A 25711-nucleotide genomic window follows, 5' to 3' on the forward strand; every position below is an offset into this window, starting at 1 on the left:
ATAGACACCTCAACCTCCTGGCAGTCCCTCAGGAACTCAGCAGTATGTGTGGGAAAAGAGACACAGAACGTGGATCTGAACATACATGGTGGCCCTTGTAAAGCTCGTGCGGGATTCTTCTTGGAAAGATGAAAAAACAAAGTGGCTTCATGCTTCATAACCGGCATGCTGCCAAAGGGCTGGGGAGTGGTGTCGGAAGGGGGCAAGGAATCCGTGTGGGTGACAGACAGAGGAGACAATGAAGGCTGGGTGGAACACAGAAGGCTGGCAAAGATACAAGTGGAGACCAGCCCAGAGATGGCACGGAAGCCGAGCTTTACGGTTGTCTGACAAGTGGAAAATTAAAAAGAAGAACAAACATGCCCTGAAAATCACGGGCACTGCATCTGCTTGAAGAGTACTAACCAGCTTCCGGTTGTCACAGCGACGGTGGCTCTAACACATGGGTGGAGCCCAGTAGCATAAAGAATACAGTCTGGATCTCACTGGTCTTTGGGTGAGTGGGACTCCATGATGAATGAATTGGTAGCACAGACACCACAGAGCAATATTAGCAATGCACCTGCCGGCCTCGAGTGAACCACATCCCTGCCCTCGGTCCAGCCCGATCTGCTCCTCTGCTGCCGGTGTCCTTACTATGTCCCCCACAAGGGGCTCTTTAGCAAGTGCTCACCCTGCAAAGTTCATGCTGGCAGGAGAGAAGACTGGGCACAGCTGAGAACAGAGGAGGTGAACTCAACTCGGGATGCACAGGAATCCCAGGAGACACAGAGCTTAGAGGAAAAGTGTGGAGACTTTTCTCCACTGCCCAGCGACAACCCCACATGGGCCGCCTTCGCCTCCCCTCCCCCTCCCCCTGATAGCTCCACCTCACTGCTGGAGGGCACAGTCTCTTCTATTTTTGGAGCCTCTCAGTCTGGTGACCCTGAACGTGGGGATCACTCAGCCGAACAAGTAAAGTTGAACTCTGGAAACACAGTGATGATATTTCAAAGACTTCTGGGAACATGATTAGCAGCTATAAGAAATTAAAAAAATCACTACTGTCTGGCTCTGTAGAAAGACACAGCCCTCTTACAGATGATGGATCGAACAAGACTGCGATCCAGAGTGGAAATAACCTTGTGATATGGGAGGTCGCACTCACCTTATGAAAGTCAAACACTTTTTCTGCGAAAAGACCATTGGCAATGCTGAGCTCATAATCTCTATGGGATGTGTTTATGTCGGAGAGAACTCTTTTCAGTTGAGACTGAAGTTCTGGCTGTTATTGAAAAGATTTATAAAAAAATGTATTATGGGACCGCAAATATATCCACAGTCTCATTTACACATGAAACAAAACATGTATGTTGTGCCAGAAAGGAACTGAAGAAGAATGATGCTTGTAAAAGCAGCAATGCCACAGAGACTTATGATTTCTTGCCCTTTCTCAGAGTAGTATCTGTGATCAAAGTTAATTAAAAGTTTTACTAAAGTCATTAACCTTAGAATAAAATTATTAACAGCAGATAATGAATCTGCGTCACATGTGTGCTAAATAATTCATTTTACCTCTAAGTTGGCCATGGATATCAAAGGATAAAAGCAAAACATTTAGTTCCATACTGTCTGGCCAAAATCCAGCCAACACACAAGTGAAATATTGGGAAATTAATAATTAACAGGTAAATTATCAAGAGCTGTACTTGAGACACCACACTACACTATGGCAATCTGAGTGAGACATACGCCTTTGCTTTGAGAAGACAGTGAGCCTAATTAAACACAACGGCGAGATAGAAATTTCTCGAATTTTAGTCCCACATTCCCTTTCCCTAGGAGAACGTATTGTCCTTACCTGAGAGTTCGAAGAGTTTCCCCATTCTGAGACCCTGGTGAAGTGGAGCATCTGCAGACAGAGAACGAGGAAAGCAGTTAGCAGGTCCTGCCCAATGAGAAAGGACCCCACAGAGCCAAGAAAGGAAGACACTTGATTGTTCATGGCTGAGTCTGCGTGTGTGGTTGGTAGCGCTCCGGGGAGCAGTGACAGGTGCAGCCGCCCTACTGACATGGTTAGAACACAGATTGCTTGTTGGGGAAAGTGGCACAGGTCGGCAGAGTTAATCAATTGATGGCTACAACATGAAATGTATTTGATAACTATTTTTGGTTTGCTCGTTCTAGTGGAACAATTTTACAATTGCTCCCTGATTAAAAGTAGACAAGGATCAAAATGAATCAAATAAAAAATGGAAACTTTGGGGCCCCTGGGTGGCTCAGTCGGTTGAGCGTCCGACTTTGGCTCAGGCAATGATCTCACGGTTCATGAGCTGGAGCCCTGCATCAGGCTCTGTGCTGACAGCTCTGAGCCTGAAGCCTGCTTCGGATTCTGTGTGTGTGTCTCTCTCTGCCCTTACCCTGCTCACTCTATGTCTCTCTCTCTTTCAAAAATAAATAAACATTAAAAAACACGGAAACTTTATTTACCTACCTGGCAGGCAAGATTAGGGCTAATCACATAGGCACCAAGATGGAAAAGGGAGAAGTAGTTACTGAATATCTAGGAAATCCTAAATGTGAAGCGAAATTGGGACTTGAGAGATGTAATTTCAGATCCTGCAATTATTTGGAATTAAGTCATTTTAGGTGTTTCCTTTTCCAGTGTGGCTCTCATAATCCCATTGTTCTCATAATTGCTATTCTGCCCAAGCTTTAATTTTCTATTGGACTTTATCTGAATTTCCGCAGGCCCTTATGTCCATGGGATCTGAAATGCAAAACAGCTTCTCTACTAGGAAGTGACAAAGTGCACTACGCTTATGATACTCATTTATGCAACTGTGGGGACCGAACTGAATGTGTTCTGCCTCCCAGGCATGGATGGGTGAGACATAGAGCCAGCTAAGGTGTTCCAAAAGAAAGATGAAGGTCTTCCTGAAGGGGTCGTATGTGCTACGTTTGAACCATATCCTAGTGGGAGGTGGAGGTAGGGAGAAGGGGTGAAGTCCATTAGAAATTATGCATGGAACTTAACTAAGTCATTGTGGCTAACAGTGGCTCTGTGAGGCTTTCAACTTCAAGGCTTCAGAACCCTAATCAAGTACCATCTTCTTGGGTAGGAGAAAATGGAACAGCTCAGTAAGAAAAATGAAGATGTATGAAGGCTACGAGTGTCACAATTAGTCTTAATAGGTCACAGGGAATTGGAGCCTACCTCAATTTCTATATCCTCTTCATCTGGAATAATAATTAATATGAGGTGGAGTGAGAGGTAAGGCAAAGGCAACAAGGCACATTTGAAATACAAATTGGTAGTCGATTTAAATTCACTAGTGGGGTCTTTGCAGGCATCAAGTCACCACGCCTGCAATGGGGGGAGTAGGGGGGGGCATCCCGCCCCTCCCCCCTGGTTCTGTGCCATTGCGGAGCATGTGAAGTACCAGCCTCCTCTCTCATTTTGCCATGGCATTGGATAGACTGGTATTTGGGAATATATGGGTGTACCAGAAAAATAAAAGATCATGGCATAGGGTCAGGACTCAAAAAACCTAATGTCTTTGCTGAACTAACTTTGTGGAACCCAAGCAATATTATAAAAAGCGTCTAAATCCCCAGAAGTCATCCTTATTAATTTTTTGAATAAAACTTTAACAAACACACACTGAACATCATTCTTTGACCATTTCTAATTTTACTCTCTTTGGATGATAATCTAGTCATCTCTTTTGATCTTCCTAATTGGCTTTTAGGAAACCTGACTGGTAAAATATTGAGGTGATACATATATGTTTTTATAGTTTCAAAAACTCTAAGAAATTATGCATTCAACGATAAAACTACCATGACTGAAGATGAACGGTGACACTAGTAAATAGTCAAATGTAATGAATAATAAATAAAATATCAAAGGGCATAGTTATCACAATCCAAAATGCTCGCAGTCCTGTGGTCTCATATTCCCTGACTGACCCATGTAGAAAAGTCAGAATTTCTTTTTCTTGTTCATAACTGGTAACATGTTCAGAAAATGGCAAACAAGGAAAATCCTGGATCTACACAATGTAAGATATTTCAGGAAATTTAAATTGAGGGTTAAAAAAAAAAAAAAAAAGACTAGACTAGGGCACCTGGGCGGCTCAGTCGGTTAAGCATCCAACTTCAGCTCAGGTCATGATCTCAAGGCTTGTGAGTTCGAGCCCCATGTAGGACTCTGTATGACAGCTCAGAGCCTGGAGGCTGCTTCGGATTCTGTGTGTGTCTCTCTCTGCCCCTCCCCCATGCACGCTCTGTCTCTTGCTGTCTCTCAAAAATAAATAAACATTAAAAAAAATTTTAAGACTGAATGATATGCATCCCAATGGCCTTCTTTCTATCTTTGCATTCTTGCCAAATGATAACACTATTATGTCTTCTCACAGAATTGGTAGAATAAGGAACATATTACAGTGATTATTTTTGAAACGTTTTTAGTAAAACTCAATTGTTTAAGAAAATTCAAATTTGCATAACTTTTAAAAAAAACCCTGTGATATAAAGACATGATTTAAGACAAAAATTTATGACATACTTTATTTCAATGAAATTGTTATGTGAGAGAAAAGAGAGGAAGTAGGTATTTCAAAGAAAAGAAAACTAAATTTTAAAAACCATTATAATCAAAAAGTACAGTACTATTAGAGCTAAATGAAAAACTATGAACCTGAACACATGATCTTGTAAATAAATGTACTTTTCTGCTCTTTTACTCAAGTGGGAAGCAGCTTCTGTGTCACCTGAATTCCACTGAAAGGATTCTAGATTTCGTGCCAATTCTGGATTTCAACACTGTTATCCAGTAAAGGAATCACGCCTTCGCTGAAAGTAGCTGAGCTGTGTGGAACCAAGGAAATTCAGGACAGGCCCAGAACCTCATGCTGTCGGGTTGCAAGATTCAGAGTCATTTGAGAGGACTGTTTAAAAATGGCAAGTTTAGGGTCACCTGGGTGGCTCAGTTGGTTAAGTGTCCGACTCTTGATTTTGGCACAGGTCATGATCTCACAGTTCCCGGGATTGAGCTCTGTGCTCACAGCAAGGAGCCTGCTTGGGTTTCTCTCCCTCTGTCTCTCTCTCTGCCCCTCCCCTGTTCACTCACTGTCAAATTTAAAAACAAAAAAATAGGACAAGATTAAAGGGATTTCTACTGGCCAACTGTGACCATCTGAGCATCAGAAATAAGAATGACCACTGGTCCACGGCAATACTTAAGAGAGACAGATAGATGGATGCCACAGATTATTACTAAACGGAGAAAATATACATTGATGACACACAGCATCAAGTGTTGGGTACTGCAACAAGAAACTAACTGGGACAGGGTTGTGGGGGCAAGTGGGGGAAGCTAAACAATTGATTTCCAAGAAGGTATACTGCAGAGGGCTAAATATTTGTACAAATGCATCTCATGAATGGTCTTGTGTCTATAGTTGCCATTTTTTCCTATTACATATTTCTTCTTTTTTATTTTTTAATTTATTTTGACAGAGAGCGAGAGTGCAGGGGAAGGGTGGAAGGGGAGAGAGAGTCCTCTTACATGTGTCTTACAGGAGGTTATAATAGCAAGGGCTAAAAAGTAATTCAGGAAAGGCACTGATTCCGTCAGTGACCATAAAAGAGCAGACCCCAGCAAAACAGGCTCTTTGAATCCACTGTGGCCCACCCCGCATGAGCTGTTGACTGGTCCACCAGGCAGCTTGGCGGGGGGAGTGGGGTGTGGGCTGGCAAAGAGACCTCAGGAAATGAATCAGGCAATAGCCCAAGAAAGTTCCTAACCTGAGATCATTCAATAATAAATAACTGTGTCTTCTGTTATGTTAAAGGCATGGTGTTTCATCATAGCTGTGAAGCCTACATGTCTTTGGACTAGGAACACCTTTTAATATTTTTTTAAATTTTTTTAAAATTTATTTCTGAGAGAGAGAGGGAGACAGTGTGAGCAGGGGAGGGTCAGAGAGAGGGAGACACAGAATCCAAAGCAGGCTCCAGGCTCTGAGCTAGCTATGAGCACAGAGCCCGACACGGGGCACGAACCCACAAATCATGAGATCATGACCTGAGCCGAAGTCGGACGCTTAACCGACTGAGCCACCCAGGCGCCCCTAGGAACACCTTTTAGGCTATTTTTTAAAGTGGATACAAGTCCTCCCCACCCCAACCGCCACCCTGTAGTTTACAGGTAAGGATACTGAGGCTAACACAGATGACCTAATTTTCCCAAATCAGAATTTGGATCTAATTTTCTAACTCCAAAAAGCAAGTCGCCTTACTTGGTTCTAAAGCATTATGTACTTATACTAATGAATGAATACATTTTTATTAGTGGCTAGGTTCCCCACCCCTCCTTAGGCTCTATTTGGTTGTTGAAGTGCTAACTTCATAATAACTGAGGCTTTGTAATAATGTACTTTGGGCTGCATTCAGTTTGGTAGCTTTAGGGAGAATGCTTCTCCACTGTTTTGATTCTGCCTCGTGGGGGATATCTGGTAATATCTGGAGACATTTTTGCTTCTCACAACCGGAGAGAGGTACCCAAATGGTATATCTAGTGGGACAAGCCAGAGACGCTAGTCAATCTCCAGCACCGTGCAGAAAAGCCCCTCACAACGAAGAACTATCTGCTCAAAATGTCTGAGGTTTAGAAACCCTGATTTAGAAGATCACCCTGAATTTGAACCGTAACTCTGCCACTTACCAATCAAGATGGCCCAGGAACACACAGTCAGAGTACTATGACCTACCCCAATATCACTGCGAGCAACAAATAAGGTGTCTGTAGAGCTTAGCCCAGAGCCGGACACTGACCAGGTTCTCAGCAGTTAGCTGCGTCATCACACTGAAGGTGCTCAATATACTGTGGCTGCGAATCCCTCCAGCCCTTGGAAAAAATGGCATTCCGAGACCCGTGGTTATTCCCTAGCAGCAAATATTCACTGAGCTATCCGGAGAGAGAAATGAGTTATTCTAGCTTAAATTACCTGCACAAACACTCTTTAACCAGTGCTTAGTTGTGAAAGGTTACGACATGGACAAGCTTCCTCTAGGTCTAATTTATGGACCAAAACAATGGGGGGAACAAGTGGGCAGAAAGTGATACAAAGACCTCCGTGCGCAGCCTGGACCTGGTGTCCCACCTGCCATCAAGCTCCTACAACTCCCGAGGCCAGCCTAGTTCAGGGTAGTGTACGAAGGCAGGTTAAAAAGCACTTAATGCTGTTGATGACAATGTGACTACCATTCTGGTAGGCTGCTATTATCCGGAATGTACTATTGTGTCATTTGTACCCACACCACTCATGTTTAAACTGGGACTCTGGTATCTTCTGGTTGCTCTTCTTTCTTGTCAACTCTGACAGGCACTGGTTCCCAAGCTTTAGTGTCCCCTGGAGAGTTTACTAAGCCCCAGATTGCTGGGCTCCACCCCCATAATTTCTGATTCACTAGGTCTCAGGTGGGGCCCAAGCATCTGCATTCCTAACAAGTTCTCTGTGATGCTGACGCTGCTGGTCTCGGAAACACACTTCGAGAGCCACTTGACCAAGGCAAAGCACCAAAGCGACAGTTCTGAGAATATTTGTGTTGTCTCTCATCTCAAACACAAGTACTACGAGCAGTACGTGTGTCCTTCACCCCTGGAGGGGGCCTCGTTGGGATGGCCTCATCTACATGGACCACTGCAGTAGAATATGCTCTTGCAGGAAACAACTTGCCCTAAATGATTAATTGCGGAAACCATGGGTGGTGGCACAACCCAAGACTGACCTTATCAATCTGAGCAGCACAGTCACCTCGTGCGCCCAAACGGACCAGGGCCAGGGCAGTGAAGATGCTCAGAGAAGAGAAGAACACGTTTCCATTCCCTGGATTGTTTTCCATCTCTCTGAACAGGTTGATGCAAAACTCTGCATTTGCTGCAGCAAGGGGGGCCATTGTGGAATGGTGGGCAGCCTGGAGAACACAGAGACATGGAGTGAGTTCCAAGTACATTCTCTGTCCATATGGAAGTTTCTATATTCATTTGTTTTTTCTATCTGAAGCTGTATTTCTTCAGCTTTGGAGGTAACCAAATAATCAAATAACTTAGAACAAAAAGAAAAAAATTTCCAGTATCCTTGTTACCAACACTCTAAAATGATCTCTTGCAGCAACATCACGATACGCTCATCTTTTTTACACGGATACACTTCAGCGCAGTGTCTCTCTGTTTCTGCCTCTGCTCTCCTAATCACATCTAGGACATACTTCCACTTCTCCTTGACGGGGCACATCTGTCATCAGTGGCCTCAGATAGCTCTGTTCTCACCTCCTAAGCAGACACATTCCTGGGGCCTATCATTCAGTGAATTAATTCAACTTCCTAAGCTGAAATACAGCAAAAGTGCTCTTTGCAGTAAAATACTAAGACATTAGACAGCCTATTAAAGGGGCTATAATCCTTGCTTTCTAAATCTGTAGTTTTAAAACTGGTTAACATTTGGGGCACCTGGCTGGCTCAGTCAGTTGGGCGTCTGACTTTGGCTTAGGTCGTGATCCCATAGCTCGTGGGTTTGAGCCCCACATCGGGCTCTGTGCCGACAGCTCAGAGCCTGGAGCCTACTTTCGATTCTGTGTCTCCCTCTCTCTGTCTCCTTCCCCACTCATGCTCTGTCCCTCTCTCCTTCAAAAATAAACGTTAAAAAAATGCTTTTAAATGGTTAATATTTGGAGATTGAACACATAATTCCCTTCTCTCCAGTATAGCCACCATACACGTGCTTAGAGTAATCCTACATCCTAACTCTTTTCAGGACTGCCCAAATTTCAAATATTATGCATCCTTGATCCTGTATTTATTATTTTCACACATTTTTTCTAATTTGAGGGGAATGGAAATGTTATTAACCATTATTATGTATCACAAACATGCACATGACCTTATAACACAGAGGTCTATCTCTTACCAGAAAACCTAAGGTATAACAGCTAATTTAGAATCCAGGATGAAAATGAGACTGTTTTCAAATTCTTGATAACATTTCTAAAATATAGAGGGCGGCCACCAGCATGGAATTCTTCAGGAATCTGCTTTGGTATTTCTTTGCAGACTTTTTCCACAATGCTCAGACTGATCCCCAGTCCCACAGGGGGGGCTGTCCAGACTAAATGAGTTAACGTGGGTCCTCCACACTCTTCTCCTTGAATATTCCGTACATTACACCGAACGGTGTGGCAGATTCTAAGAGTCTCTTAAGGGACCCATTCCTAACCTCATCCTTGTTGCTAACAGTTGTGTGACCTGGGTCAAGTCTTTCACTTCCTTAAGCTTCTAAATTCCATCTTATTCAGGGTTGCCTCGGTGGCTCAGTCGGTTAAGTGTCTAACTTTGGTTCAGGTCATGATCTCATGGTTTATGGAATGGAGCTCCACGTGCGGCTCTGTGCTGATAGTGTGGAGCCTGCTTGGGATTCTCTGTATGTCTCTCTCTACTCCCCACACTCTCTCTCAAAATAAATAAATACACTGGGGCCCATGGGTGGCTCAGTCAGTTAGGCGTCTGACTTCGGCTCAGGTCATGATCTCACAGTTCGTGAGTTCAAACCCCATATCCGGCTCTGTGCTGACAGCTCAGAGCCTGGAGCCTGCTTTGGATTCTGTGTCTCCCTCTCTCTCTCTGCCCCTCTCCTGCTTGTTCTCTGTCTCTGTCTCTCTCTCTCTCTGTCTCTCCCTCTCTCAGAATAAACAATTTTTTAAAAAATTTAAATATATATACTAAATATATATATTTTTACACATATAAAAATATATATATTTTATATATATATATAAATTTTTCTTCCTAAAATACTATTTATATATATATAAATTTTTCTTCCTAAAAGACAACACATTGGACATTTCCAGAGTGTTCCTGAAGAACCCACATTCAGCACTTCAGAATTTCAAGAGAACATCACTGAGGAACTAGCCCATAAATGATGCTGTTTTGCAAGGTGAAATTCAGCTTTCAGAATAGGTCCCCACTCCTCAGTTATGCCCCCAGAAATACAGGATGAAAAAAACATTCACACTCCAAACACTCTTCACTCTAGGGAAGAACATCTATGTTTTTTTAATAGCTATCCAGAAAATGGAATGATTTCCTATCAGATCCATGTAAACTAGGGAGAAGAGCAGTGGCAGCTGTGATTTTAAGAACAGAAAAAAAAACCCTTCCTTCTGGCAAAGGAGAGAAGGAACCAGAAAAAGGAGAAGACACAGGCGGAGAGCTGCCAGACAGCTTCATCTAGTGAAGACTGGAGGGGGACTAAGACCCCAGACTTTTTAGGAGCTCAAAATCACATTTTACACGGGAAAGACAAGTATTGCTTCTAAAATGTTTTTTAAAATGACAAAATTGAAATTAATGAACATACAAGTAAATATCCTTAAATTGGAACATAAGTTGGTTTTCATATTAAATTTTTTACTCATAAGAAGTTCTTTAATTTTAGAGAGAAATTGTGTGCTAGACTCTGTCTTTTCAAACAATTTCCAATATTTCATGTTGACTGCTGAAGAACATGGTAAATGAAATTACTCACTCTTAGTAAAGTGATTTTAAAAGCAAAATTATAATAATCATTTCCAAATATTTACAGTGAAAACTAGAGGACTCTGGGTTCATTTTGACATCGTCTATAGAATATATTTGGTATGTTCAATATAATTTGAACCTCTAAGACCTGAAAGATTGAAAGATTTAAAAATGACCCTGTTTGGGGACCTGCCTGTGTGGCCCAATGGGGTCTGGAAGCTACTTCGTGGTATATACTAAAGTAGTACAAAATTTCAGTGCACTTTTCTTTGGTCAAGCCCTGACTCTTCTAGATGCTTTACAAAAGTAAAGGGTGAGGGGGGTGAGAGAAGCAACTTTTCTTCTTCTTTAAAAGAATGCTTTTAAAAATCATTTCTTAAATTATTTTCTAAGCAATAACCATGAATATTCATTTTCTAATTCTTTAATCATCCTGGTGACTTTTCACAAAACCATCATCATATGGAAGAGAAGCTACACAGCAATGTGTTTACTGAGGCAACTGAGTGCACTTTTTTATGAATTAGATGAATGTTATGGCAGAGAAAACCCATCCTAGACAAATATTTCAAAAATGAGTTGAGGCTTTCCGAGTTCTACATTTTCAAGCAATGACTTTTAGAATGATAAATGGCGGGACACCTGGGTGGCTCAGTCGTTAACCGACAGACGTCGGCTCAGGTCATGATCTCACAGTTTGTGGGTTTGAGCCCCGTGACGGGCTCTGTGCTGAGACTTCGGAGAGACTGTCTGGCACGTGCTTTGGATTCTTTGTCTCCCTCTCTCTCTGCCCTTACCCCACTCACTCTCTCTATCTCTCTCTCTCAAAAATAAGTAAACATTAAATAAAATGATAAATGGTACTAGATCACTTATCCTTAAACATTCCTGTGCAGACATGTTTATGCACTTTGAAAATAAATACCAAATAGTATGTTCCACTTCACATAACTTGTTTTTATCTTTCTCAACACAGGTGCCTGGTAGTTTCCAGGAATGAAGCAAGATTCTTTCCTTCTCTTTTGATATAAAGTCTAAATCCCATTGGCAAATAGACAACTATATTTAAGGTCGCATTACTTTTTATACATTCCCAAGATTCCATCTGGTGACATGAGTAAATATTAGCGTGAGTACCAAAAGTGTGATTTTCCTTTCTCCTATAATTACTTTGTATAGCAACTTTTAAAGAAATAAAAAAGCACCAACAGAAATAAGTAAATTCAAACAAGCCATTCACAAGTATCCAGTGACTTGGGTCCCAGTTAAATAACTGAAGGAAGTTGAAGAAGAAAATAAATTAGGTGAAGCCACAGAAGACATCAACATGATCCTATTCAGTATGCTGTGGTCCAGACATAGCAGTGAAGGCATATTCTTTCCAAATCATGAAAGAACTTGGCTTCAGATTAATTTTTCATTCCACTAAAAAATACTGTATCTTATATTCTTTACACAAATATTTTACTTTAATATACAGACATGAAATTTATAATTTACAGGTTAACACAAACTGATGAAGATTCATGAAGGTTTTTAAACCCCAAACATCCAACTTGAGGATCTAAAAGTCCAAAGGAGTGCAAAGCCCATTTACTTACGTAATGGTATATTTCCCTAATCCAAGGAATGTGTTATCCTTTCCCTCCTGCATTTTTTAAATGTCAAAACAAAAGGACACATAGGTTCTCACTGAAGTTTTTTAAGTCTCATAAAAGGCAAGAAAAATACTTTTTAAATAAAGCCTAGGAAAAGCTAGGGACAAACACAGTAAAAAAAAAACTATAAAATGAAATTATAATAATATTTTATGGACCTAAATTTACTATACTTGATTGATAAATAATGTGCCTTAAATGATTGATCAAAATATTACCAATCTCAGGATAATTTTGTCTAATACAAGGAAAAGCAATCCTATTTCATGGTACATTATTGAAGAAAATAAAAACTCCTATATTTACTAAATTTGAATACACATACTGGGGGGAGGAAGCAGTAAGCAGTAGCTACTATTAAGCATGCTTGATTTTTATTCCTATCACATAAGTCAGATGTAACGCTATTGGCAGTTACTTTTCTACAGAAGTATTTTCAAATCTATTTCTTTTAAAATATGGTTTCAAATTTTGATAACTCCCTTATCAAACACCTTGCTATGTGATTTTAAAGTTCAGTTCTAATCTCAAAACTTAGTATATTCCAACCCATACATAACCCATACATAATGCCTTAAAGAAGAACACTGGAAATACAGAATCTAGGTTTGTACATAATTCCCCGCATGCTATTTATCTGTTTCAAAATGGAATACGAGGTCTTCAACTTGTCGCTGGTCCCCTGCTGGATAGTGTCTGCCATCCTCCCCATGACACCACGTAAAGTCAGCCACAGACAAGCCATTAGACAGAGAAGCTGATGACAGAACAGGTAATGATTTTGATGTTTGATGAGTTTAGACCCTCAGGTACAGAGAAACAGCCATTGTTCTCTCTCCCTCTGTCTCTCTATCTTTCTCTCTTACCCTCTTTGTCTCTCTCATCAAAGTGTCTGCCCGACTTTAAGTTGTGGGCTTCAGAAATATTTACCTTACTCTCTTCATAGAGGAAGTTAGCAGCTGGTTGGGTGAGTCTGAAAAAGTTCCTTGCATTACTCTGAAATATAAAGCCTCTGACTCAGACACTCCCTACTCCCTTTTATAATGACCATGGACATTTTAAATAATGGCATTAAAATGCAATTATGTTAAGGCCCTTTAGAAAGCAAATGAAGAGAAATGTGTATGTCCTACAGATCTAATTCAAAGTAGTCAGATAGGTTTTAATAATCAAATTTTAGCATGAAATTTTATCTAATTTGATATTAACATCACATCATATTTTATGCAGTCTATGTAAATATTCATGTATCATGGGACACCTGGTATTTTTCCATACGGAAAGGCATCTTTTCAAATTCAGTCACTGATTTTTGTTATCCCTGTTTGTTGGATTCCTCCTCCTAGGACTTGGGTATCTAACAAGAAATGCCGCAGAGCCTCCCCTTCAAGGATTCCTACTCCAGCGTGTATAAAATTAACTGCACGGAGGGGCATCCGTTCTGCCCTAAAGAAGGGGAGAGGGCAAACAGCTGGAGGACTGAGTGCGGAAAGCAGGCACTGTTCTGGCTCAGAGACCGAGGGTTTCTGTGTTTGAGGACGGCAGGTGAGCTCACTCTTTCCAGAGCCATCAGGTCTTACTTCACATAGTGTTTCTGACTTTGCCTCACGTTATTCCTACAAGCGTTCACGCACCCTGCCTTAGGTGCAGGTGTTAATGCTAAGAGGGAATACCCTGATCTCCTGATCGTTGGCAGTTCTCTAAGGTGAATACCCCATCAGAGGGACAGATGTGTCAGAACATATTGAACACATGGGGTGATACCCGCCTCCACCAGAAGAGGAAAGAGCTGGTGATAAGAACCCTGGAAACGAAACAAAAAACCAAAAGAAGGGGGTGAAAAAATGGTTAACAATGAAAAAGCAGATTCCACAATGAAACATACATCCTTCTATACCTTGTAGCTCAGCCGGAGGGAATATTCTCTTAGTTGTAATGATTTAAATACTAAGTATTGAGCTAACAAGACTCATGATATATCTCTGTAAGGATGCTGAGGCACATCTTCTTTCCATGAAAGGAAGTCTACAGATAGTCCATAAAAGTAAAATGCAAAACAAAACAAAACAACAAGAACAACAAAAAACAAAACAAACATTAAAACAAGCGACATTAGCATGGCATTGAGATGTCTGAAGGAAGACACAAGCCAGCATTAGAAGCATTTGAGACTGGCAAGAATATACACCCATGAAATCACTGCCACAATCAATCATACTTTAATGAAGTGGTTTTAAAACCAAAAGCATTGAGAGTTGTTTTTCCTGTTATAGGAGAACGGGGTGGGGGGAGGAGGTAGGGGGGCGTTGTGGGGAAGGCACTGCTGGTCTACTCCATCAGCTCTACTCCTTGGTCTCCTTTAGACTCCTCACTGCTTAGATCGTATATGAACTTGGCAAATAGATGAAGGATAAAATACTAGATCTAAGGTTACATTCCAGCCTGGCAACTCTATTAGCTGTGTGACCTCGAGGAAATAACTTCACTTCTCTGAGTCCCCATTTTCTCATTTGTAAAATAAGAATTCAGATCAATTCTATTTTTATTTTTATTTGAAAACATACGAATGCATGTGTACGTACATAGACACTATATACTATACTATATACACCAGCTTAGCATTTGCTGGAGGATGGGCCCTCGATAATTTTTTTCCCCCTCACTGATCACTTTGCCCTTGCTATATCGTATTGCATGTGATTACACACAATATAAGAAGTTGGATCGCTTCAACTGTTTTTATATAGCATTCTACCTTCCAGAAGCTGGGGTTTTACTGCTACTATCCATCTAGTGTGATAGTTCCATCCTTCTGAAAACAATACAGTGAGAAATAATATATGGAGATTTTTGGGGCGCCCAGGTGGCTGAGTCAGTTAAGCATCCAACTCTTGATTTCAGCTCAGGTCATGATCTCACGGTCACATGGGAACGAGCCCCAAGTCAGGCTATGCTGGGCGTGGAGCCTGCTTGGGATTCTCTTTCTCCCTTTCCCTCTGCCCACCCCCCCCATGCTCTCTCTCTCCCTCTCTTAAAATACTCAAGAGATTTTCATCATAGGAATGGGGAAGCTTTTAGGAACAGTGGGCAGTTGGGAGTGAAAGCTGAGAGTTAAGAGCAGGGGAAGGGGCCCCTGTTGGCATGGAGATGGATATGCAGACAAAAGAACAGGGTGCTCAATTGGTTCCAGTTTGCCTGAAAGTCCCACACCCTGGGACCCCCTCAGTCCTGGTGGGATGCAGCGACAGTTCCCAGACCACTGTTTATCTAGCGCACCCCAAAACTGTGCTCCACTCCAGGTCATGGTCATTGAATTCAAACTATCTTGAGACACACAACATGTATTCCTGACACCCAAAATATGTCCTCATCTGCTCACTGGTGCCTGAAATCACCGAGACAGGACACATGGGATCCCAAGCCACAGTCAGAAGGAAGACACAGAAGAATACACACATGACGATTCCCTTTATGAAAATATCAGGCCAAGAAAAACTGCATTTTTAAGGATGCTTACATAGGTGAGCAGACTACATTAATGGAATGATTCCCTTTACTTAGTTCTACTTACCTCTTGGGGGAGAGAAGTTTCTGTTGGTAAAAGAATGAGGAAGGAGGTTTCGGAGGTTCTAAAAATGTTCTATTTGTTAAATTGTATGCATATACTGAATGCACTTTTATATATCCAAGTTATATTTCATAATTTTAAAAAGTCGATCAAAATACATTAGGAAATAAAATACCCCAGGAATAGGCTAGAGTGCATTGGATATAACTGATAACTGATCTATTCCTGAGAGCAGATTTTGATGGAGGTTGAACTGGGGACCCTGAGCCCAAGATAAACAGAGTGGCAGTGAGGTAAAGAATAGGATGCCACGTAAGACTGAGATACCAGACAGACATGGTACCTGGTGGACACCAGGGGTCTGTGTTCCCTCCAGCAACCTCCCAAACCTAGCAATCCCTCCAGAGAAGCGGTCTGGAGAGATTTCAGGCCTTTGCATGTGATTATCGGCCATTTTCCTACATCTTTCTTGAGATTGAGCAGGGAGCTTTCCTCTCCCCAGGCAGAAACAAGAGCAGCCTTTTGAATATGCAAATCAATAATGCACATTCACACCCACATCCTGGTGCACAGATGCAGTGATGAGAATCTGATCTCCTTTCTCAAAGCGATGCATTCTCACAAAGAAAATGTTTCCATGCCACTCCATGTGTTCCCTACGCACTTGAAGGGGACAAAAAAGATGCAAGGTGAAAGCCTGATTTACCACCCTCTAATAAAAAGAAACAAACATTTCTAAGTAGAATTTTTTTTCTGAAAACCTTAGGATTAGGTTTAAAGGCTGTCCATGGGTGCAGTCTACACCCTCCCTGCCCAAGCATCTGCTTGTTGATGTGTAGACTTATCTTCTGGGATGGATTCCCTGTGACTCAGACTAAGCAATGTCTCTAAAGAAGCTAATAAGCATTTAGACCTTTCCACCAGGTTTCAGAATAGTATCTGACTAAAGACGATCATTATGGGATTCGCTCTGTATGTGAGTCAGATTTAAAGGTGTAATTTGCCCACCTCTGTTCTTTACAATGCCAATGGTTTTAATGTAAACATACACAAAATTTCAAGATCTCCAGTATTTATCAGCCTGTCTCAAAACATATCCTCTGTGGGAGAAATCATCAGTAGATTAAAAAAAGTGAGCAGGGACTCTGTGAGTTTTCTATAAAATTTTATCGTACCTTGTCAGTGATCTCTTGCAATCTAATTCAACCCTATCCTGTGTAGATGTGCTTAGCTTAAGGACCTAAAATGAAATTTAACACAATATCTTCATCATTCCTCAAGCTCCAGTGTTCATCTGGACCTCAAACTATTTTCACTGGTTTCTTGTTATACTTTTTATACTGTCCTCCACCCCTCCCCACTTTCTCTTTAATCCCAGTTTTTTCTAACCTGAAATTTTCCAGAAACATATCTGTTGGGTTTGTAATCTCAGCTGGCTTCTCTAGACGCTTCCCTGAACTGACCAGCCTCAGATAGAAGCTGAAACTTGGGGTGTTAGTTCATTCTTGTCACTCAGCCAGACTCTTCTCCACCCTTCTGACCTGGCACAGGAAAGCCACACTGCAACACCTAGCCCCTCCCTGTTATAATAGTGGCTAGAGTTCACTGAAGTGGGTTTGCCCCTTGCTTAAGTGGCCACCTGTCAACAAAGGTAGGCTAGAGCCAACTGGGTGCTGACATCTTTAGCATCAGAACATACCACACCGGGCCATACATTCCAGTGTCGGTGCTAACATCACGTGGTCGAGCTCCTTGCTGTACCACCTGCTCTGCTGGACACAGAAGGGACTGCAAGCCTAGTTCTGCTGGCTGAATGTTTTCCAGAGAGTAGCCAATGTTTCCCCAAATGACTGGATCTTTTATTGTAAAGAGCTATAGCGTTCTGAAGGAGCCATAATCTTACAGTGGCTTCTCAGTTTTGTCTAGTTTTGTTTCTTTCCCAAGAAGAAGGAGATCCAACTAGCTTATCCAAAATCAAATGGATCATTTACTTCCATGATGGTTTACGAATAATATAACAGTAGAGAAAAATAAGTTGCAATTCATCCGTGAAACTTGATTTTGATTTAGCAGTTTCAATACATTTTCTGACAGAGAAGGCTGTTGTTAATATGGAAAACAGGGCTACAGACGGATTTCCTGTTCTCTGTATTCTGATTGCACAGAAAGGAAATATGTTGAATTTCAAATTCTTTCTACCATCTACCCATTATAGGCGGAAAGTACTTCCAAGTGGTGAAACAGTCGATAGGTAAAGGTAAGAGATTCACGTGACACATAAACTGGCTAATCCTCCTGGAATTACCAAAAGCCAACCATAATTAAGGTTATTCTCACTACTGTTTCCTTCTCTACTTTAACCCTGACAACTCTCCTACTACCCTGCTTGCAACAGTCTATTTAGAACTAACCAATCCCACAGTGACATAGGCCTGAGAAGGAAGTTCAGCCATGGGAACTGGTGTGTCATGTCAGTTCTCCTTTGCCACACAGCAACAACTCAAATCTCCACAGGCCTCACCAGTTGATGAGTTCAGATGAGGTTTCATAAATTGTAATAAGCTAAACTTGACTGATTTTTGCTCCCACTTATTTACTCAGGACTGAAGCCTCCTGTGATGTCTGAGGCGTTCCCAAGGAAACAAGTTTGCTCATTAGCTAGAGCCACCACATGAGCCTTCCATATTCCTTGTCTGTTCTGGTGCCTTCATCAACATCCTCAGCTTCCAGGATCCTTGAGGCTCCCTCACCCTTGTTACCGCTGCTGGTGCTCACTGAGGGAGCACTGATGTCCCCACCAAGAATACTTTCCTGGTGCCCTCACAACTGTCAAGGAGGGGTTTTCAACATCTTCATTTGGTCCCATAAAGAAATGGGAAGAAGGTCCCTTCCCTGCTCAGATTATACTTGATTGCCAGGCACCTAGCAGAGATACATCTCCCAGGATTTGTCATCTCAACGGTGTCTTTGGCTGATGCTCCTCCTTGGGACCCGGTGAATAGAAGAGGTTCTTCTGTTGTTTCATTCACCCACGGTGCCCATTGATACCTGTGCATAAGCATCCTTTGCTAGGCTCCTTGCCTCAGTTAAACTAACAGTTATAAGTAGGCACTTTGGGGGACTACCAAGCCATCATGTGACCCAAATATGTCTGCATTTCCTTCACCGTTACGACTACACTTTCTATCTTTAACATTTCATACAAAGGCTTTATCTGAAGCATGTTCTGCTACTGTCCTCAAAGGAACTGCTAGGCATATATTCTCTTTAAAGGCATAATACAAAGTGAATAAAATGCCCACCTTTCCCAAAAGAAGTCTGGGAAAATAAAAACAGAGTAGTCTTTCAAGACCCAAAGGCATTTCTTTCTTCCCTCACGTATATGACAGTGTCTGATATTTCATTCCGCCTTGATAAATACTATTGAATTAATGAAAGGGCCTAGGGTAAAATAAATGTTATGACAGAAAAGCAAACAAGTGATAGCTCTAAGGAAGAAATAATTAATTGGAAGTGGGAGTCTTAAGTAGGCCTCACAAGTGAGCAAGCATTTGATCTGGATCTTGGGAAATGAAGATGAGAGGCCCTCCAGGGATAGAGCAGCGGGTGTACAAGCCTGTGGGAGGTGTTGAACGTGGTGTGCTCTGGGAATAGCTGGCAAGTACCTAGTGAAGTGGCGTGGAGGGCCGGAGGCTCTGCCACCTGGATGGTTGACAATGTCATGAACAGAGACACAGATCCCAGCAGGAAGAGTATACGTGACAGAAAAAGAAGAGATAACAAGGTCTGGTTTTGATACATTGAATTTGAAATGCCTATAGGACATCCAGCTGGGGAAAAATGAGCTGGAGACTCAGGTCTGTCTAAGAAAGAGATGGTTGGTGATACAGATGCTAATTTAGGAATCATTGACACCTGGATGGGCATTAAACCATGAATGAGATTACCAGACAAAGAGGGTCCAGAGCAAGAAGAATAAAACCTCATTAGGTAGGCTCCCTGGGACATTTCTCCATTTACAATATAGGCAAAGCAAGGATCTAGACCAGTAAAGAGACTTAGAAAGCCCAGGCTTTAAGTGTCCATCAACAGATGAATGGATCAAGAAGATGTGGTTTATCTATACCATGGAATACTACATGGCNCCGCTGTGGTGAGAAATTAAATATCTGAAGAGGAGCTAAATAGCAAGGTTATGTGACATTTCTGCAATAGCAGCAGGAAGCCCAAGAGAAAAAAAATTGGTTGGGTTTTGAGTTTTAAATGCAGGTGAGGTAGATTCAAATTTAGTGTTAATGAAAGTGTGGTTGAAATGGTGAAACACAAAGTTCAGTTTAGACGTAATATAGTAAAGAGAGAGCACGACCCTCTTCACAATATCCAGACCAGTGACTGTTCAGAACCATGGACATCATCAACACATGGGGCTCCCACCCCAAATTCCTGTTACTGTGGTGAGCATGGTGAGCCTTGACAGTCTACAGAGAAGATGGAATGTGGGATGCCTGGGTGGCTCAGTCGGCTTAGCATCCGACTCTTGGTTTAGGCTCAGGTCATGATCTCACAGTTCATGGGCTCAAGCCCTGCATCATGCTTTGCAGTGACAGAGTGGACCCTGCTTAGGAATCTCTCTCTGTCTGTCTCTGTCTGTCTGTCTGTCTGTCTCTCTCTCTCTCTCTCCCCGTCCCCCACTCATGGGCGTGCTCTCTCCCTCTCTCAAAAAAATAAACATTTTTTAAATGTTTATTTATTTTTTTAAAAAAGATGGAACATAAGATTATGTACATCATTATGCCAGAAGACAAGATGTTACTAAGCACATTTAGTGGGAATGTGGACCACATGAAGTCAGTCTGTGTGACTGGGGTAAAGAGCTCAAAACTTCAAAGTGTATCCTCTTCAGCAGATAATAAGGTCCATAAGTGCTCAGAGAAATGGGCCGCTGAGGAGGACAGGAGACTAGATATTAGGTGGTATACCAACGTTAATGTTCAAGCCAGGGACACCTTGGAAGAAAAATCAAAAAAAGTAACTAAGATACCAAAGTCCTCTAGGGTTCTAACTAAGGGCATAACTAAGAGTCTGGCAGATGGGAAGCGGCCAGGCTTGGAGAAAAAGGGCAGATGTAGGTGTTTAGGTTCAAAGGAGAAAGGGCAATACACGAAGATGATAGAAAAATTCTCTAAAAATGGTAGGGAGCCAGAGTAAACCTCTTATCTTCTTCTCCTGGTCTCAGAAAAGGAGTTCATAGGGAATAAACAACTTCCCCTTGAGAAGGATTTGAAGCAAGTACTAAGAATAAATTCAGGATTATATGAGGTATGGGTTGAGGAGGCTGTGAATTCTGGTTAGAGCTCTGTAGTTAGACAGAGAATACATGGTTTCTGTGGTGAAAGAATACTAGGGGCGCCTGGGTGGCTCAGTTGATTGAGCTTCTGACTTCAGCTCAGGTCATGATCTCACAGTTTTAGGGTTCAAGCCCCATGTCAGGCTCTGCACTGACAACTCAGAGCCTGGAGCCTGCTTCAGATTCCGTGTCTTCCTCTCTCTCTCTACTCCACCCTGGCTCATGCTCTGACTCTCTCTCTCCCCAAAATAAATAAACATTTAAAAAAAGAATACTAATGGAAAGGGCATAGTAGAGGGTGCAGATCTATAGGGGTGCTCTGAAAGGGGAATGGCCTAGGGGTTAGTGTTAATTTTCCCAAAGAACAGAAAAAAACCTCTTTATTATATGCCTTCCATTAGTAAGATTCTAAAATGGGCATGATAAAAGCACATGTGGGGAATGAAAAAAAAAAGAAAAAAGTCCCTGTCCCTCATGGAATTTCAGTATACTTAGGATGAAATGACATTAAAATGCATAAATATGAGAGCAATGGAGTGGCATGACAAATAATACAGAGTCTAAGTGTATAGAGTTTAAGGAGACTGTCCCCGCAGGCTAAAGTTGTCACGATGGCGGCATGGATGATGTAGAACCAGGTTCTGAACATGTGCATTTAGAAGAGAATCGGGAAGCCTACTACAGGCGAGGATGTTCACACTGGAAAGACCTGAGCATTAATATATATACCTTATTAAGGATTTGTTTCCAAATAACCCCGTGATGTGGTAGAATGAGATGGGGGTATAGATGAAACAAGACTGGCCACGTGTTAAATCTAGTTGACGAATATAGGGTTTGTTTCAGACTCTTTTCTCTTTCTCTGCATATGCTTCATAAACAATAAAATGTAATTTTTAAATGTCTATTGGAATAATAGTCTAGGAATAGAACAATAGTATACCATTAAATCAAGTTTAAAAAAAAAAAAAAGGATAAACAGTGCCTAAAAGCAGAAAAACACATTTCATGTCCTGACTGCCTGAAGGGGAAAGAGATCAGTTTGGGTCCCTTATAGCATTCATGTGTAGGTCAAGTTTGACAGCTGGGACAGAGACCTATAGGAGACCCCTGAAGGACGAGGCTGATGTATTTTGACTGTTTCCTCTACTACAACTATCATCATCATCACCTTCTTCAGCATCAGGTATTCCTCTGTGAGCTCCTAGAGTGTGCAGGGAACACTCTGAAGTTTCCATATAGTCTAAGCAAGATCCGCCTTTCATTTCAGGTTTATATTTTGCAATCCATGGGCTCGCTGAATTCTTACTGGTGGGCCAGCTAGGACGCAGATCTATGGAATAAGTATGAAAGGCGGAAGCAAGCAGTGACAGAGGAGGAGGAAAATTGGAAGTCTGCAGATCTCCAAAATGCTAATTCCTCTCACTACACTAAACTGTAGTTTTTTCACCTTTTCTCCCTGAAGTTTCTCTTTACACACTGTACCTGTTAGAATAGTTACGGTCACTTCCTTTGAAAAGCAACAGATTCATACTGCATCGCTTCTGCCTCTAATTCGGCAGCACTGGTTTTGGAGGTTATTATTAACATCCATCAAAATGCATAGCAGTAAAATATTTCTTAACGGAAATTTCCTACACATCTTAAAATAGATTACGACACTCCCTCCCTGTTAGCTGAAGTCATTTGTGTTTTGTTTTGTTTGGTGTTTCGTTTGTTTGTTCTGAATTGCAGACACTGAAATTTTATTATAAACTGTGTGTACCATACCTAATCCTCTAATCTAAGTTATCTATTTGAATAAAACCTTGCAATAGCAAGTTCTGTGGCTTAATATCATGTTGCATCATGGTTAATTCATCCTAAATGCTTTGAATGCTAGGTCTATTTTTACTTCTTGATGTATTCTTTGTTATTGCGAGATGGGCAGGGCACAAAAGAGTTCCATTAGTCTACATCTCTTATTTACAAGTCAGTATTTACCCACTCTTCCCTTCTTGCTCTTCCTCCTCCACTTTCTTCTGCCCCCTTTTATTTCTGAAATGAATGATCTTAGCTCTCACCTGGCCAATGTTTCATGATGGGGCATTCTCCTCTGACATTTCAATGAATGCAGTCATTGGAATGTGCTACAATCTCTTCCCATGAGAACGTCAAATATCGGGGACCTTGTTGGTTTCCACCTGTTTCTGTCATGTCATTTTGTACCGTGGTCACGGTGACAAACAACAAAATAATAAGCGGTATATTCCCAAAGAACTGAGTCATCGCTGTTGCTTCTTAGTAACCTTTCCTATTTGAACTCTTAGTTCTAGCTTCTTAAGAAGCAAATTAGAGTCCACTTTTCCATCTCAGGATGTCAGCTTCCCAAATAAATGCAATAATTGGTCCGATTTGATTTCCTGAATTATATTTTCACCCCAATTTGAATATTATTTATCTTTCATGAAAAATAAGGGTTTTAAAGCCCCAGATTCATTAAGCTTTGAATAACTTCGGTGGTCAAGATGAATGTCAATGATGTACAGACAACCTCCACTTCTCCAAGTTAAGCCGCCTGGCTTTTAATGAAAGACTTGCATTAGTATGTCTAACCGAAATAATTCCAAAGAGGATTTTCTCTCTTATGAGCAAAGGTACAAAATGCATTTTGCAGGAGCGTTCTGAGGCAGCTGAGCAAGGAGCTCCGTCTCCAGGAACCCTCAGAGCATCTCAGGAGCAAAGCCCCAGAGCTTTGAACTGTGTGTGTGAGCATCTGGGCTTTGTCTCCATTTACTGGTGCATCTGCATCCTAAGGTATCAGGAAAGCCTAACAGGGGTTATTTTGGGGTCAGGGAATATTCAGACATTTTGCCATATAAATTAATAGTAACTGCTTCTTCGTTTTAGGCCATTTCAGCTTACAAAAGGGTAGCAGGGAAAACCTTTGTATTTAGTTTTTCTATATAACCTTTTATTTCCTTATCCTTTAACACTGTGGTTCTGTAGGTTAAGCATCCAACTCTTGATTCTGACTCAGGTCATGACGTCACAGTTGTGAGATGGAACCCCACATGGGGCTCTGCGCTGACAGTGCAGAGCCTGCTTGGGATTTCTCTCTCTCTCTCTCTCTCCTCTCTCTCTTCCCCCCACCCCATGCCCTTCCCCTGCTTCTGCTCTCTTCTCTCTCTCTCAAAATAAATAAATAAACTAAAAAAAAGTCACATTCAAAGAAAACACATATCCCATTTCATTTATTAGGCTTCCGTAAAGAGACCATTCTAAGGACTTCACAAAGCATGTCACCCAAAAAGTCCCTCCTAGATCCTTTTTAGATATCTCTTCCCAACCACAAACTTTCACTCATAGCAGCAGCTAAATATCCTTTCCTGTATCACAACTACATACCTCCTCACTACATTTATGCAACTCTTTCCACTCACCCCTTCCTGTTTTACTCAAGATTGCACTACCCCCAACCACGGAATACCTAATGGCCAGAGACCCACCTGCTTGTCCCCACCATGTGAAGTGCCATGCACATCTTTTGGAAGTTCAACTTCTCTCCCACTCTGACTACATTTTGTGAGACTATCCTCCTCCTTTGTTCTGGTGAAATGCAGTAACATTCTTTGGTGTGTGTGTATGTGTATGTGTGTGAGAGAGAGAGAGAGAAAGAAAGGAAAATAAAATAAGGTGAGATGTGAACAGATTTAAACAGCATAGTCATCAGAGTAAATCTTATGGACATATATGAAGCCTATATCCTGAGAACAGAGAATACACTCTTCTCAAATGCCCCTGGCTAATTCATAGAAATTGACCCTATATTGGGTCACAAAGAAAGCACCCATCAGTAACTTCACTAAGGGGGAGTGCAGCAGACAACACTTTCTGATCCCACTGCAGCAAGATGAGTTTACTAACAGAAACAAATCACAAAAAGACTCTTCCACATGGATATACTACACCCTCCTGTTAACTCCTGGGGGAAAGGGAAAATAGAAACTGAAATTACAATAATAATAATAACAATAATAACAATAATAATAATAGTAATAGTAATAACAATGGTTTCCAGCTCTAGTCAAAATAGGAAAAACATACCCCACCCTATTTTTTCCTACAAATTACAACTAAAATCCCTGGACGAAAGCCATGAGACGACTATGAATAGTGGATGGAAAAAGGAAGAAGGCTAGAACCTCAGGTCTAGAGGGGCAGCCAGGTCTTTATCCTCCTATACATTTCAGTCTGCGTTCCGTACTCTGGAAACACTACCAGGGACAGGAAAGAAATCTTCAAGGAAAGCCTGATCTCTCCAAACGGAGGTCTAGGAAGAGGGTAGGCCTGCATGACAGAGCCCTTTAGACTGCACCCACCCAATTATAGGCAGGTGTCGTGAAGGAAGCCACACCCCACCTCCCCCTCACATTGGCCTGGGTGCGGCAGAGGCGGTGGGGTGAAACCATGGTGAGTGTCCCCACCCTACATCAAGCAAACAGTGTCACACATCTGGCCACCGGTAGTGGCTGGAGACACAGGAAATAGAACCCTACTCCTTCCCATTGACACTGAGAACACAGTCTGTG

General features: G+C 41.7%; 1 protein-coding gene across 1 annotated transcript in view; it reads right to left on the reverse strand.

The window, feature by feature from the left end:
* SERPINB7 (serpin family B member 7) overlaps positions 1-25711 on the reverse strand; it is a 66964-nt gene that overhangs the window by 14640 nt on the left and 26613 nt on the right. The window contains exons 2-4 of the mRNA XM_077777629.1: positions 7777-7962; positions 1841-1891; positions 1148-1264 (exon numbers count right to left, since the gene is read on the reverse strand). Coding sequence (XP_077633755.1) covers positions 1148-1264; positions 1841-1891; positions 7777-7944 — 336 coding nt within the window. The 5' untranslated portion in view covers positions 7945-7962. The remainder of the gene's footprint in view (positions 1-1147; positions 1265-1840; positions 1892-7776; positions 7963-25711) is intronic.

This window comes from Crocuta crocuta, unplaced genomic scaffold (assembly GCF_008692635.1).
Source record: "Crocuta crocuta isolate KB4526 unplaced genomic scaffold, BGI_CrCroc_1.0 scaffold36, whole genome shotgun sequence".
In the NCBI taxonomy this organism is placed as follows: domain Eukaryota; kingdom Metazoa; phylum Chordata; class Mammalia; order Carnivora; family Hyaenidae; genus Crocuta; species Crocuta crocuta.